The sequence below is a fragment of the Scyliorhinus torazame genome, chromosome 8, assembly GCF_047496885.1.
Source record: "Scyliorhinus torazame isolate Kashiwa2021f chromosome 8, sScyTor2.1, whole genome shotgun sequence".
In the NCBI taxonomy this organism is placed as follows: domain Eukaryota; kingdom Metazoa; phylum Chordata; class Chondrichthyes; order Carcharhiniformes; family Scyliorhinidae; genus Scyliorhinus; species Scyliorhinus torazame.
The window spans coordinates 271740689-271756713 of NC_092714.1; the positions used below are offsets into that span (position 1 = coordinate 271740689).

The window sequence follows — 16025 nt, forward strand, 5'->3', positions numbered from 1 at the left end:
TTTACAGATCCAGAGATGGGGTAACCCCAGGTTAAAGAGGTGTGAATTGCATCAAGCCAGGACAGTTGGTAGGATTTCGCAGGCCAGATGGTGGGGGATGAATGTAATGTGACATGAATCCCAGGTCCCGGTTGAGGCCGCACTCATGTGTGCGGAACTTGGCTATAAGTTTCTGCTCGGCGATTCTGCGTTGTCGCGCGTCCTGAAGGCCGCCTTGGAGAACGCTTACCCGGAGATCAGAGGCTGAATGCCCTTGACTGCTGAAGTGTTCTCCGACTGGAAGGGAATATTCCTGCCTGGTGATTGTTGCGTGATGTCCGTTCATTCGTTGTCGCAGCGTCTGCATGGTCTCGCCAATGTACCATGCTTCGGGACATCCTTTCCTGCAGCGTATGAGGTAGACAACGTTGGCCGAGTCGCACGAGTATGTACCGCGTACCTGGTGGGTGGTGTTCTCACGTGTAATAGTGGTATCCATGTCGATGATCTGGCACGTCTTGCAGAGATTGCCATGGCACGGTTGTGTGGTGTCATGGTCACTGTTCTGAAGACTGGGTAGTTTGCTGCAAACAATGGTTCGTTTGAGGTTGCGCGGTTGTTTGAAGGCAAGTAGTGGGGGTGTGGGGATGACCTTGGCAAGATGTTCATCGTCATCAATGACGTGTTCAAGGCTGTGAAGAAGATGTCGTAGTTTCTCCGCTCCGGGGAAGTACTGGACGACGAAGGGTACTCTGTCGGTTGTGTCCCATGTTTGTCTTCTGAGGAGGTCGGTGCGGTTTTTCGCTGTGGCGCGTCACCTCAAGGACGGTCACCTCAGCACTTCGCTTTACCGCAAACCCACGGATAACCTCATGATGCTCCACTTCTCCAGCTTCCACCCTAAACACATTAAAGAAGCCATCCCCTATGGACAAGCGCTCCGTATACACAGGATCTGCTCAGACGAGGAGGAGCGTAACAGACATCTACAGACGTTGAAAGATGCCCTCGTACGAACGGGATATGGCACTCGACTCATCGATCGACAGTTCCAACGCGCCACAGCGAAAAACCGCACCGACCTCCTCAGAAGACAAACATGGGACACAACCGACAGAATACCCTTCGTCGTCGAGTACTTCCCCGGAGCGGAGAAAATACGACATCTTCTTCACAGCCTTCAACACGTCATTGATGACGATGAACATCTTGCCAAGGTCATCCCCACACCCCCACTACTTGCCTTCAAACAACCGCGCAACCTCAATCGAACCATTGTGTGCAGCAAACTACCCAGTCTTCAGAACAGTGACCACGACACCACACAACCGTGCCATGGCAATCTCTGCAAGACGTGCCAGATCATCAACATGGATACCACTATTACACGTGAGAACACCACCCACCAGGTACGCGGTACATACTCGTGCGACTCGGCCAACGTTGTCTACATCATACGCTGGAGGAAAGGATGTCCCGAAGCGTGGTACATTGGCGAAACCATGCAGACGCTGCGACAACGAATGAACGGACATCGCGCAACAATCACCAGGCAGGAATGTTCCCTTCCAGTCGGAGAACACTTCAGCAGTCAAGGGCATTCAGCCTCTGATCTCTGGGTAAGCGTTCTCCAAGGCGGCCTTCAGGACGCGCGACAACGCAGAATCGCCGAGCAGAAACTTATAGCCAAGTTCCGCACACATGAGTGCGGCCTCAACCGGGACCTGGGATTCATGTCACATTACATTCATCCCCCACCATCTGGCCTGCGAAATCCTACCAACTGTCCTGGCTTGATGCAATTCACACCTCTTTAACCTGGGGTTACCCCATCTCTGGATCTGTAAAGATTTAATCACCTGCTAATGCTCACATTCCAAGCATTGTTTGGCATCTTTGAATTTGTCTATATATGTGTTTCTGGAACATACCTCTTCATTCACCTGAGGAAGGAGCAGCGCTCCGAAAGCTAGTGACATCAAACAAACCTGTTGGACTTTAACCTGGTGTTGTAAGACTTCGTACTGTACATATATGAAGGTAGAGCAGTTGCTGTCGTAAAATGGATTTTAGTACGGCGTTTGATAAGGTTCCCCATGGTCGGCTCATGAAGAAAGTAAGGAAGCATGGCATAGAGGGAAATTTGGCCGATTGGATCAGTAACTGGCTATCACATAGAAGACAGAGGGTGGTGGTCGATGGTAAATTTTCATCCTGGAGCCCAGTCACCAGCGGCGTATCACAGGGATCAGTGCTGGGTCCTCTGCTATTTGTGATTTTTATCAATGACTTGGATGATGGAGTTGAAGGTTGGGTCAGTAAATTTGCTGTTGACACCAAGATTGGTGGAGCAGTGGATAATGCGGAGGGCTGTTGTAGGCTGCAAAGAGACATTGATAGGATGCAGAGCTGGGCTGAAAAGTGGCAGATGGAGTTTAACTCTGATAAGTGTGAGGTGATTCATTTTGGTTGGACAAATTTGAAAGCGGATTACAGTGTTAACGGCAGGGTTCTGAAGAATGTGGAGGAGCAGAGAGATCTCGGAGTTCATGTCCATAGATCTCTGACAGTTGCCACCCAAGTGGATAGAGCCGTGAAGAAAGTCTATAGTGTGTTAGCATTTATTAACAGGGGGATTGAATTTAAGAGCCGTGAGGTTATACTGCAACTATACAAGACCTTGGTTAGACCACATTTGGAGTATTGTGTGCAGTTCTGGTCACCTCACTATAGGAAGGATGTGGAAGCATTGAAAGGGTGCAAAGGAGATTTACCAGGATGCTGCCTGGATTGGAGGGTAGGTCTTATGAGGAAAGGTTGAGGGGGCTAGGGCTTTTCTCATTGAAGCGAAAGAGGATGAAAGGTGACTTAATTGAGGTGTATAAGATGATGAGAGGGATAGATAGAGTGGACGTTCAGCGACTTTTTCCTCGGGTGGATGTAGCTGTTACAAGGGGGCATAACTATAAGGTTCATGGTGGAAGATATCGGAGGGATGTCAGAGGTAGGTTCTTTACTCAGAGAGTGGAACGCACTCCCAGCTATGGTAGTGGAGTCGGACACTTTAGGAACTTTCAAGCAGTTATTGGATAGGCACATGGAGTGCATTAGAATGATTGGAAGTAGGTTGATTTGATCTTAGTTTCAGACTAGTTCTGCACAACATCGTGGGCTGAAGGGCCTGTACTGTGCTGTACAATTTCATGTTCTATGTTTAACATTCTATATGCCTGGGAATACAAGTCTAGTCCACATGAACAAAGGTTCACCCAGGAAGGGTGACATCAGCTGGTGCTCACTAACCCATTCCATGCACCAGTCCCTGGCATAGGTTCATATCTTGCCAAGGCAGCTGGATGGAATTTTCATTCCATCTAATATAATCTGGAATTGAAAACGAGTTACAAAAATGGTGCCTTGAAACTCTCATCGATTGTTGTGAAAATCCACCCGATTCACTAATGTCCTTTAGGAAAGGAAATCACTCGTCCTTACCCGGTCTAGCCTACATGTGACTCCAGACCCACAGCAATCTGGTTGTCTCTTAACTCCCCTCTGAAATGGACTGGAAAATCACTCAGTTCAAGGGCATTCAGGGACAGGAAACCAATGCTGGCTTTGCCAGTGATGAGCACGTCGCAGAAAATAAAATGCTACTCTAATTGACAGGATGTGACTAGTGGTGTTACACAAGAATTGTCTGCAATTATTTACCGTCTTCATTAGTGACTTAGATCATGAGGTAGAAAGCCACATACCCAAGATTGCTAATGACCCAGGTGGTATTTCAGGTGGTGTGGATGGAGTGCAAAATTACAAAGATATTGATAGATTAGGTGAATGGACAGAACTGTGGCAAGTCGATTTCAATGTCGGCAAATGTGAGGCCATCCACTACGCATCTCAAAAGCACAGAACATGGGACTTTCTAACTGGTGAAAAGCCAGGAACAGTGGGAGCCCAGAGACTTCCCAGGGCAGCACAGTAGCACAGTGGTTAGCGCTGCTGCCTCACAGCGCCAGGTTCGATTCCCGCTTGGGTCACTGTCTGCGCGGAATCTGCACGTTCTCACGGTGTCTGCGTGGGTTTCCTCCCGAAAGACGTGCTTACTGGGTGAATTGGACATTCTGAATTCTCCCTCAGTGTACCTGAACCGACGCTGGAGTGTGGCAACTAGGGTATTTTCACAGTAACTTCATTGCAGTGTTAATGTAAGCCTAGTTGTGACAATAATAGATTATGGTTATTATGGAGTTCGCATTCTCCCCGTGTCTGCGTGGGTTTCCTCCGGGTACTCAGATTTCCTCCCACAGTCCAAAGGTGTGCAGGTTAGGTAGATTGGCAGTGGTAAATTGCCCCAAGTGTATTATGTGGATAGGATAGGGTTTTAGGCTTAGGTGGGTGCTCTTTCAGAGGGTCGGTGCAGACTCGATGGGCTGAATGGCCTTCTTCTGCACGGTAGATATTCTATGACATGGGGGCCTGATAGAGAGAATAGGGTAGAGAAAACAACCAAAAATGCGGATGGAATGCTGCTCTTTATAATCTGGAGGACTAGAATACAAAGGGATATAAGTAATGCTTCAGCCACAGCTCCAGTTGGACTACAGCTCAAGAATGGTGTATTGATCTTGGGCTGGAGTGCAGCAGAGATTTACGAGAATGAGGCCCGAATGCCAAGGGCTAAATTACAAAGAGAGATTTAACAAAAGAGTTTAGGAAATTCAGGTGTGATTTGATCAAAGTTTTACCGAGAGAAGCTATTTCTGCTGGTTAAGAGTAGAGGATGAGGGGGCACAGTCTAAAAACTAGAGCCAAACACTCCAAGAGTGCAAGAGGTTTGGAATTCTCTTCTACAAATGGAAATCGGTGCTCATTCAATTGTTAATTTTAAATCTGAGATTTATATTTTGTTAAGCGAAAGCATTCAAGGATACTGGGCAAAGCTGGTATACGGAGTTAGGTCACAGATCAACCAGGATCTCATTAAATGGCGTAACAGGTTGGAGAGGCTAAACGGCCTTCACCTGTTCCTAACTTTAACACTGGATGCATTGTTTATGTAGGGCGAACAACAGAATAGGGTGTCGGCAAAAAAAAACGTGGAAACATTTATAAAAAGAGATTGTCGAGTTCAAGGGTTTGAAAAGGGATGGGGGGAGATGGAGCATAGGGTGTCCTTATATGCCGATGACTTGTTATACGTGTCGGAACCGAGCGTGTCAATAGGGGGAATATTGGAGCTGCTTCGGGCGTTTGGGTCTTTCTCGGGGTACAAATTAAATCTAGACAAGAGTGAATAGTTTGTGGTGTCTCGGCCTGGGGTGGGGGCAGAGGTGGGGGGGCTGCCATTCTGTAGGGCAGGGACTCACTTTAGATACGTGGGGGTGCAGGTTGCCCGGGAGTGGGGGGGGGGGGACTCCGTAGGTACAATATTTCTAGTTTGGTGGGGAGGGTGAAAGCTGATCTGGCAAGGTGAGATGATCTTCCTCTGTCACTGGCGGGTCGGGTGCAGGCGGTTAAAATGAACGTGTTGCCGCGATTCCGGTTTATTTTCCAATCCAGCCGATTTTTCCTGCCAAAGGCATTTTTCAGCGGGGATTGAAGGAATGATTACCTCTTTCACATGGGGAGGGAAGGTGGCCAGAGTTAGAAAGGTGCTGCTACAGAGGGGGAAGGCAGGCAGGGGGGTTTGGGTCTTACGAACCTGAAGTATTATTACTGGGCGGCGAATGTGGAGAAGGTGCGGAGCTGGGTCAGAGGGGTTGATTTCCCAGTGGGTCAGAATGGAGGAGAGTTTGTGCAGGGGGTCGGGATTGAAGGCGCTAGCAACAATGCCGCTCCCAATGGCCCCAGGAAATACTCGGGAGTCCGGTAACAATGGCTTCATTGAGAATTTGGAGGCAGTTTCACCAACACTTCGGGTTGGGGGCAGGGTCAAGGGAAATGCCGATTCGGGGGAACCACAGATTTGAGCCAGGGATGTGGGATGGAAATTTTCGGAAATGGGAGAAGGGGATTAAGACACTGAAAGATTTGTTTCTTGGGGGTCGGTTTGCAGGATTGAAGGAGCTGGAAGCGAGTATGGGCTGGAGCAGGGGGAAATGTTTAGATACTTGCAGGTTCGAGATTTTGCCAGAAAGGAGATACAGAGCTTCCTGGTGGAGCCTGTCTCCACATTGCTGGAGGAGGTGCTGTCGACAGAGGGACTGGAGAAGGGAGTAGTGTCGGCGGTTTACGGGGCTATTTTGGAAGAGGGAGAAGGCACCACTGGAAAGGATCAAATCAAAATGGGAGGAAGAGTTGGGAGAGGATATGGAGGAGGGGGTTGTGGTGTGAGGTGCTCCGGAGAGTGAACACCTCCACCTGGTGCGAGAGGTTGGGGCTGTTAGTTGAAGGTGGTGTATAGAGCGCACCTCACGAGGGCGAGCCGGCTCTTTGAGGGGATAGAAGACGTGCGTGAACATTGCTGGGGGGGGGGGGGGGGGGGGGGGGGGCAAACCACGTTTATATTTTGGTCCTGTCCAAAGCTGGAGAATTACTGGAAGGAGGTGTTTCGGGTAATCGCTAAAGTGGTGCACATGAAACTGGACCCCGGGCCCTCAGGAGGCCGTGTCAGACCAGCTGGGGTTGGAAACGGGTGCGGAGGCAGATGTTGTAGTCTTCGCCTAGTTGATCGCCCAAAGGCGGATCCTGTTGGGATGGAGAGCAGCCTTTCCACCCTGTGCCCTGGCTGGGGAACCTGTTGGAATTCTTGCCTCTTGAGAAGGTTAAGTTTGAACTGAGGGGAAGGATGGAGGGGTTCTATAATTCATGGGCATTATTCATTATATACTTTCAAGAACTGGATAACATCAATTATTTGGGGTGGAGGGGGTTGGGGGGAGGGGGACTGTATCTGCTAATGGTGACTATGGGTGATTCCTGATTCCTTTTTGTTATTTGTTTATGTTAACAAGCGGGCAGTTGTTTGGGGGTTGGTGGGAGGATGGGATCGTTGTTGAAATGGGGATTGATATTATATTCGTCACTGCTTGTTTATTGTTGGTGGGTGCAAATTTGGGAGAAAATATTAAAAAGAATAAAAACATTTTTTTTTAAAACTGAGAGAAGAATTTGGTTTGAAAAACGGACAAGTTTAGACCAAATTCCATCAATATTTCGGATGATATAGCACAGAAACCCATTGGGCCCATCAATCCTGGACCTCCTCTATGAAAGAACTATCCAGTTAGTCCCCACAGCACTGTAAATCTGTAACTTTCAGAATATGTGCAATTCCTAAAAAGTTTACTGTTGAATCCTCTCCCACCCCGTTCAAGTGGTGCATTCCAGACAATCAAAACTGGCTTCATTAAATAAATTCTCACCCCCTCTCCGGTTCCTTGTCAATCATCTTAAATATATGTTGCCTAGTTACCGACACTCTTGTTAGTGGTTGCCTATTCTCTTGAAACCTTTCAGAATTTCCAATACATCTTTGTAATCTCCCCTTCGTTGTCGATGCTTGAAGGAGGACAGCCATTCCAGTCTTTCCACATAACTGAAGTTCCCTCATCCCTGCTGCTGCTATTGTAGTCATTCTCCTCTGCACCATCAAGATTTATTTATCGTGTTAAATGAGAACACAGAATAATTCCCACCTTGGGTGCTGTGGGCATCATTAAATCCCTCAGTGAAACAATGTAAAACAACATGCGTTATTCGATAGAACCTTTATTTTCTTAACTGAACTGTTGTGTACACATTTTGAATTTATTTTCCCCACAGTCCATTTAAAAGACTTACACAAATCTATTCGTACATCAAAAAAAGTTTCTTTTTAATATGTTTCGCACTACTGTTACACAATCACGTGCGTGCTACAACGGTCACAGAAGCGACGGGAGGCAGAATACTGATCAGTAAAAACAAAGCAGGAAGGCAGCTATCAGGTATACAGACACGAGGTCAGAATCCGGTCCACACTCACTACCAGAGGTCACCTAGAGTTCAATTGCATGTTTGTTCAGTCAAAAAGTGATTTCAATTTATTATTTCAGTGCACAGCGAGTTCTCCAGTGGACAACAGACTGAAAGGACAAATTGGAATTGCACATCCGTGGAATGTAATTTAAAAAAAACAAAAAAAAACAACAGGAAACGCATTAGGATACTGACCAATTTGTCCGTTTCCACCCAGGCTTTTTCCCTCCCTCACGATAGCGTCAACCTTTTCCCCCTACTGTGCACGTCAGCAGCCGCGTTAACAGAGAACGATCAAATCACTCAGTCCACATACAGAACCGACTGTTCAGCTTGCCAGCTGAGAGTCAGCTCATCATTCGAGACAACAGTGAGAAAGATTAAGTCAATTACAGTGATTTTGCCAAATTCACATTTGGACACAGGTAGTATTTTGATCGGGGATGAAATCAAGTAGGACTGCATCATTAAAACCTGCGCACTTTTTTCATGTCCATGGTTCTAATTTTGGGAAACCGTAGAACTCCTGGGGAACTGTGAACGGAAACATCATCATGCAGCTACCCCCACTCACCCAAGATAGTCATAGTATCAGGAGCAGAAAGTTGGAGGGAAAGGTCTATGTTTGTATGACAGGTCTGAAGAAATTCAATAGTTTAGTATCAATATACCAAAAGCATTTATTCAAATAGTGATTAGAATCCGAACGAGATTGGGGGGGGGGGGGATTGCTGAAGATACCAGTTATTACAACACGTGATTGAGATTTGTGCAAGAAAAAAAAACCTAAAGAAGAATAACATAAGTTGCTGCAAAGGTGCAAAGTGTTATAGAGTCCCCATTGTGGTCTGGGGATGGTGTGTGTGTGTGGCGGGGGGGGGGAGAGAAGAAAGAGCAAAAGAGGAGAGCGTAGGGAACCCAGAGCAGAGTGAACAGAGACAGCAGAGCACCACGATCAATCTCCAGACACCAGGAACAGAACGTATAAAACAGTCAGAGCTTGGAAAGTGGCAGGCGTGCCCCAATGACTTGTGTGGGTGGAGGAGAAAGTGTGTGTATGTGTGTGGAAGGGGGGATGGCGAACCTGCTTTGTCAGAACTTCACCAACACCTGAAGGTCAAACATCAGCACAATCAGAATTCCGACGGGGTAAAGGCTCCAGCATTCCCTTCCCCATAGATTCCCATGATTACGAGATAAGAACCCTGTGGCAACAGCAGAACTGGGGCAGTCCCTTAGTCATCGACACGGACGCAACTTCACGGGAGCGTGCTCGCTGAGCAGGGCAGGAGGGGGTAGAAAATACTGCTTGCCAGTGGGAGTGCGCACTTGGGCAACTGGACTGAGGGAATGAAAACCCCGGGGCAAGTCACAAAGCAGGTACAATCAAGGAAGTCCTCTACCTTCCAGGGTTGATTAATTTAACAAGCAGCAGATCCCTCACCCAGCGGTGCTCATAGTATACAGTCCTTTCACATTCCCCTCTCGCCTCCCCTTATTTTCTCACTCTCCCCCCAGACCAGGCTAACTGCTCTAACAAATTCTGAACCTTTTTGCCACTTGGTTTTACACCATGACACCCAGCCAGATTAAGACAACAATCACAAGCAGGGAAGCTCAGAGCTGCCCTGGTGTAAGCCTCTTCCAGTCCAGTGTTTTGTCAGCACATCAGAGCACAGCACGTTGGTGTGAAACCCTGTGCAGTCAAATAAATGGTGTGCATGGCCTTGAAAGAGAGGAACAAGAGGAGGAGAGGGGGAATGGTGGGGCAGTTTGGCCAGACAGGAGCATGTGAAAATAAATCGATGGATAAGTTGTAAGTGTAACAGATAGTTTAGTTCTGCGCATCGCCAGCATCTCCTTCATCTCCCTGACTGTCTGCTGTCCATAACTGCAAAAAAAAGAGAAAAAAACTATATTAAAAACTGAGGAACAAATCGAACGCAGAGTGGAAAATTTTCTTATTTGAAAAAGTGCGTTTGTAGCACCTCAATGAAAATATTAGTTTCAAATACAGATAAGTAGTTTCAGTAGGTAATACAGAAAGTGATCACTGCATTGAAACACAGGAATGGAAATCGGTCACGGTTAACCATGGCAGCTTAATCTTTTTAATTCCATTTCACTGCTCTTCATACTCTTACGTAAGCATCAATTGAACTGCCATCCTTAAGCTTTTAAGAATTCAATCCACACACTCATTATCCTCATGTGTAAAGAGACTTCCCCTGCATTAAACCAGTGTTTCTTGGACTTCATGTTTCCAGCTTCCTGTTCTGGGATCTCCCCTTCACCTCAATCAGGAACTTTCTTAACTTCATCTGCGGTGCATATAACCCAATGTTTACAAAATGCATCATCACATCGTCCCTGTATCCCAGTGGGAATCCTCGTTTCTAAATCCTCCCTCATGTGCTCTGGATTTACCAAGCCAGTAACACAGTCAATGCCCTACTGTACCACTAATATTTCATACATTTAAAATACGCTTCGTCCAGCCCTCAGTATACAGGCAGCAGACAGTTCCTGGTTTTACAGCCATTTTGCCACCTGCTGAGTCTATTGTGAAGATTAAATAGCAGGTGGACAGACCTTCGGTAAGCAGGACAAATGAGGGCAGATGCAGGTTAATGTCGCGTGATGGGAGGCAGCATATTTTAGATTTAGACTGTCACATGAACTAGGAATGATTCTGCTACTGTCCTTCTGGGCTCAGAACCTCTGGTCTCTGGTTTGTCAGAGAGACTGGCTTCGTGGGAAGTTCCTGGGAAACCTGGATTCTGAGGGTCAATTGCCCTGCTCCCTTGGACGCTCCGAAAAAGTCTCGGACCCAAGAGTTAGAGACTTCAGATGGTTCCGAGTTCCTTACCTGGATGGTTACCCCCAGGAAATGTTGGACAGAAAAATCCTATCGTACACCTGACCCCCCCCCCACCCCCCCCCCCCGCTCAATCACACACCGACACCCCCTCCCGCGACTCCCCCTCAATCCACCGACATCGCCTCGTCCCAACCTGACTACCTCCCACCACCGATTCCTGACCACTTCACCAGTGTCCACCCCACCCCCCCCCCAATCCAACTTGACCAGCCTCAACCATTTAACCCCCCACTGAGCCCCCCCCCCCCCCCCCCCCCCCGACCTGACCTGACCACCCTACCCACTTACAGATTCACCCAGGGACATTTAAACCTTCTTACCAGAATATGCCAGCTATCGGCTTCTGCACAGATTCTCTGCACCTCTCCCTCCGAGGCTTCCTGTGCTGAGTGAGTTCTGCAGGGTCCCCCATCAGAAGATTGACCAGAAAAATTGGAGGAAGTGGGTAGGTTTCTTTTGTCTGATCAGGGTCAGAAATAGGAGTTCCCGACCTTGAATGGAAGATTTGCTCCTTTGTTTCTTAACTTTGCCCCATTACTATACCTCCTGGATTTTAACATAGTCTCTTTTTTATCATTTAATCTCTCTTGCCTTCAACCCCATCCGAAACCCTTCCTTTTGCTGTCTCCTCCCCTCCTGCATGGACCTTCTCTGCCTCTGTACGTGCTTAAAAAATTGTTAAATTTCTTCTAGTTTTCCCCAGTACTGGTCAGAGCTACTTTAGAGCAGATTTCTAAGTGCAGGGAACTGTTTGTGTGAAAGTGGGCAATGATTTAAGCTCACTTTGCCAGTATGATGAAAGGTTATTGATCTGAAACTCTGTGGCTCTCTCTAGTATCTGCAGTTCTACTTTTGTTCAATGGTCAAGTGAAGTTTTAGAACTTACTGATCAGAGCTGCTTTAAGGAAGACTTTGTTTTAAAGTACAGAGAATCGCTAGCATGGAAGTGGGTAAGGACTCCGCTCACCCTGCCAGTATTTCACACTCCCCAATCTGAAACACAACTTGAATAGGATGTGCATCAAGCCCATTTAAAAAAAGTGATTTAATTTTAATCTTTGGGAGTTTTTCCCTTGTGGTAATACGTACAGTTAAATTGTCCCGAAGCAATTGCATAATCAAGGTGCTGTCTTTGTATGAATCATCAGTCAGCCTGTCCAGCTGCGCAATTGCGTCATCGAATGCCTGCAAACACAAGGTAAGGGTGAGGTTCGTTATCATTGCACACAACTGGCTGTCAGTCCTGCTCTCAGCCAATTGCAACACCGGTTGTGCTGAAGCTGGCTGGAGTGTCAGCTCTTGGTCTGAATGAGCGAGGTTCCGAGTTCTGGCGGGGTGCGGGCGAGGGGGTGAAATTGGTGCACTGCCTGACCCAGAGTGACGGAGATGGTGGCTCAGGAGAGGCGGTGGAGAATGGCCGAGTCGGCACAATGAGAGACAGAGGGACTAGCACATTGTGCCTCTGATCCAGAGATTGTGGTTATGTGAGAAAGGTGGAGTGCGAGAATCACCGGCAGCGAGGAGGAGTCTGATGGCTTCACTTCACACAGGCTCCCAACCAGAAGAGGCCTCAGTGAATGGGCTGAGAGGTGCAGGCCAATGGTGTTACTAATGGGAAAAGCTGTGTGTGGGATGAGTGTGCACATGCAAAGACGACTGGCATTGGGAATTAGTGTTACCTTTTCGTGCAAGCCAGCAGGATGAACTGATACTTTGACAGCTGATCAACTGGCTTGGAGGTAAAACGCTCTAGTCGGGATTTCCACTCCCGATCGAGATGGGTGGATTTCCAATGGGAATGGAAAATCTCACGCGATTGTCGTTTTATGTGATTGTGTGACGGGATTGTCCCCTCCAGTCAGTAATGGGGCACCTTTCCCAACGCTCAGCGTCAGGATCATTTGAATTCATCAGTAGATCTTTTTTTTTTTTTATAAATGTTTTTTATTGGCATTTTCAATTTTACAGAGTGAAACTTGTGTGTCTGATATTTACAATTTATACAGTTTCTTATTTACATGCATCTTTCTTGAATATATCTTCTCCCCCCCCGTCCCCTCCTTGGCATCCCCCTCTTCCGACCTGGGTGTTCTACCGCTCTGCTCCGGTCCTTTTTTCTTCACCCCCCACCCTCTTCTGTGTTTTTTGTTGCAGGCCTTGTTGGTTCGGGGGGGGGGGGGGTGCCTGCCCCATCTCCTCCCCCTCCACGCTCCTCCTTGTGGTTCCCCTGGGTTTCCTCATTTCTTCCCCCCTTCCCTGTCTGCTCTACCCCACCTCTCCCTCTTTCCCTACTTGCTGTTGAACTCGAACAGGTCTTGGAACAGGCTGATGAATGGTCTCTACGTTTGTGGAAGCCCTCGTCCAACCCTCGGATGGTGTACTTGATCTTCTCCAGATGGAGAAATTCCACCAGGTCTGCCAGCCAGTCTGCAGCTGGGGGTGGTGCTGCTGATCGCCATCCGAGCAGGATTCACCGGCTTGCGAATAGGGAAGCGAAAGCAAGGGCGTCGGCCCTCTTCCCCACGTGTAGTTCTGGCTGTTCCGATACCCCGAAGATTGTCACTCTCCGGCACGGCTCCACCCTCACCCCCACAACCTTGGACATTGTCTCGGAGAAGGCTGTCCAGAATCCTACAAGTCTGGGGCAGGCCCAGAACATGTGGGTGTGGTTGGCCGGGCCCCTCTGGCACCGCTCACATTTATCTTCCACCTCCGGGAAGAACCTGTTCATTCGGGTTCTGGTCAGGTGCGCTCTGTGCACCACTTTAAACTGCATGAGGCTGAGCCTTATGCAGGAAGAGGTGGAGTTGGCCCTGCTCAGTGCTTCGCTCCATAGTCCCCAACCCACTTCTGTCCCCAGTTCGTCCTCCCATTTCCGTCTGGTCTCGTCCAGTGGTAGTCTTGCCCTGTCCAGTAACTCTCCATAGATGTTCCTGCAGATCCTCCCTTCTTTGCCGTCCGTGTTTATCAGTTCCTCTAATAGTGTGTCTCTTGGGACCCTGGGGTATCCTAACGTCTCCTTGTGGAGGAAGTTCTTGACTTGAAGGTGCCTAAGTTCCTGTCCTGTCGGTAGTTCCAGGTCTTCCGTCAGTCCGCTCAGTGTCACTAGTCTGTCCCCCATGTAAAAGTCCCTAACTGTTAGCAACCCCCGTCCTGTCTCCATTTCTTAAAAGTGGCGTCGAGCATGGCCGGTGGAAATTTGTGGTTTCCGCAGATGGGGGCCATGGGGGGTCAGCTCGGTTAGACTGAAATGTTGCCTCATCTGGTTCCATGTCTTTAGTGTGGCTACTACCATTGGGCAGGATGTGTATTTAGTCAGGGGGGGGGGGGGGGGGGATGGGAGCGCTGCCGTGGCGAGGGCCCGGAGGGTCATTCCCTTGCAGGAAGATTCTTCCGTAATCACCCATTCCATGGTGGGTTCACATATCCATCCCCTCACTCTCTCTGCCGTAGCTACCTGGTGGTACTATTGTAGATTCGGCAGTGCCAGACCACCCAAAACTTTCCTTCTTTGCAGTGTTGATTTGGGGATTCGTCCCCGCACCCCCCACACAAAAGCCATGATTATTTTGTCTATGCTGTGGAAAAAGGCCTTGCGGATGAAGATCATTATAGATCTGAAGAGGACCGCGGCAGTTCGTTCATTTTGATCGTCTGCACCCTCCCCGCCAGGGAGAGCGGGAGTGTATCCCATCTCTAGAAGTCCTTTTTAACTTATTTTGCCAGACAGGTTAGGTTCCACTTGTGGATCCATGTTCAGTCGTGGGCTATCTGGATGCCCAGGTAGCGGAATTGTTTTGGGCTAGTTTGAATTCATCAGTATATCATTATCAGGCCACTACTCCCGAATCATCCTCCCCTGTGGGTGTGAGGGCAGAACGACGTAAAACCGGACTGGTCTCCGAGGGGGGGGGGGGGGACCCACGACTACACGGCGGAGGAATCTGCAGTTACCGTCGGCGACCTCCACGCCACCTTCCCCACCCACTATCAGCTGTTGACAATTCCCAGGAAAATTCAGCCCTCTACCTTTGCCTCTCTCTTCCCGTGCTTTGGGTAAGCCAGTATGAGCGAGAGAACACGCCTATCTTCTTTCTCTTTGCCAGATGCTGCCAGTTAGGGTCACAATTTTAAAATTGGACAGGGGCATCTCCAGGCTCCTGTGGGCAGAGATGAATCCAGAAGTGCAACACTTGGCTCAACCTTGCCCACCTGTTCCGAAGATCTTAACCAATGTGGAGTGAAAATCACACGCATACAGCCTGCAATGTCCCTTCAGCCGAAACGGCACAGCACCAGCCTGACTCAGCTGATGTCATGCTGGTCTCGCAGCCAGAAAGTTTGGGTCAAAAGCCCACTCCAGAATTGAGCAGTCTAGATTGACACACAGCACTGCTGCATCAGAACTCCAGTAAATAGAAATTTAAAGATCCCATATCACTATATGAGGGGCAGAGTTTATCTGGTGTTATCATCATTCATCCCAGGTTCAAAACTTTCCTTAAAAACAGATAAACTGGTCACTCAACTAGTTACTGCTGCGGGATCTTGCTGGTTTAGCACAAGGCTAAATAGCTGGCTTTTAAAGCAGACCAAGGCAGGCCAGCAGCACGGTTCAATTCCCGTACCAGCCTCCCCGAACAGGCGCCGGAATGTGGCGACTAGGGGCTTTTCACAGTAACTTCATTTGAAGCCTACTTGTGACAATAAGCGATTTTCAATTCATTTCATTAAATGGTTGTGTTTGCCTGCACTTTACTTCAAAGATAATTTACTACCTCTGTAAATATGAAGCTCTGCTGCCCATGTCTGGCTTCAGTGCAAGTCCTGTTCCCCTACCAGCCCGTTGTTTGCTGACCTACATTATCTCCCGGTCAAGCAATGTCTTGATTTTAAAATTCTTATCCTTTCATTCAAATCTCTCCATGGTCTTGCCTCTCCTTATCTCTGTAATCTCCTTCAGCTCCCACAGCCCTCCGAGATATCTAATTCTGGCCTCTTGTGCATTCCTGAAGTGTAATCACATCTTTTACTGCCCTGGTCCAAAGCTCCGGATCCCCTCCCGCGACCTCCCCCACCCTCGCTTTTCTCCTTTAAGACGCTCCTAAACCGAGGCCATTGAGCAAGCTTTTGGTCAACAGAACCAGCATCTCCTGATGTGGCTTGGTGTCAAACGTTGCTGTACAATTTCCCTGTACAG

At 48.3% G+C, this 16025-nt stretch overlaps 1 protein-coding gene across 3 annotated transcripts in view; it reads right to left on the reverse strand.

Annotated features, from left to right (window-relative positions):
- Window positions 1-7679: 7679 nt before the first annotated feature.
- The window catches only part of LOC140428652 (14-3-3 protein beta/alpha-1-like), a 65996-nt gene continuing 57650 nt past the window's right edge, over window positions 7680-16025 (reverse strand). For all 3 annotated transcript variants that reach the window (XM_072515336.1, XM_072515334.1, XM_072515335.1), the window contains exons 5-6: window positions 11915-12010; window positions 7680-9835 (exon numbers count right to left, since the gene is read on the reverse strand). In XM_072515336.1, coding sequence (XP_072371437.1) covers window positions 9779-9835; window positions 11915-12010 — 153 coding nt within the window. In that variant the 3' untranslated portion in view covers window positions 7680-9778. The remainder of the gene's footprint in view (window positions 9836-11914; window positions 12011-16025) is intronic.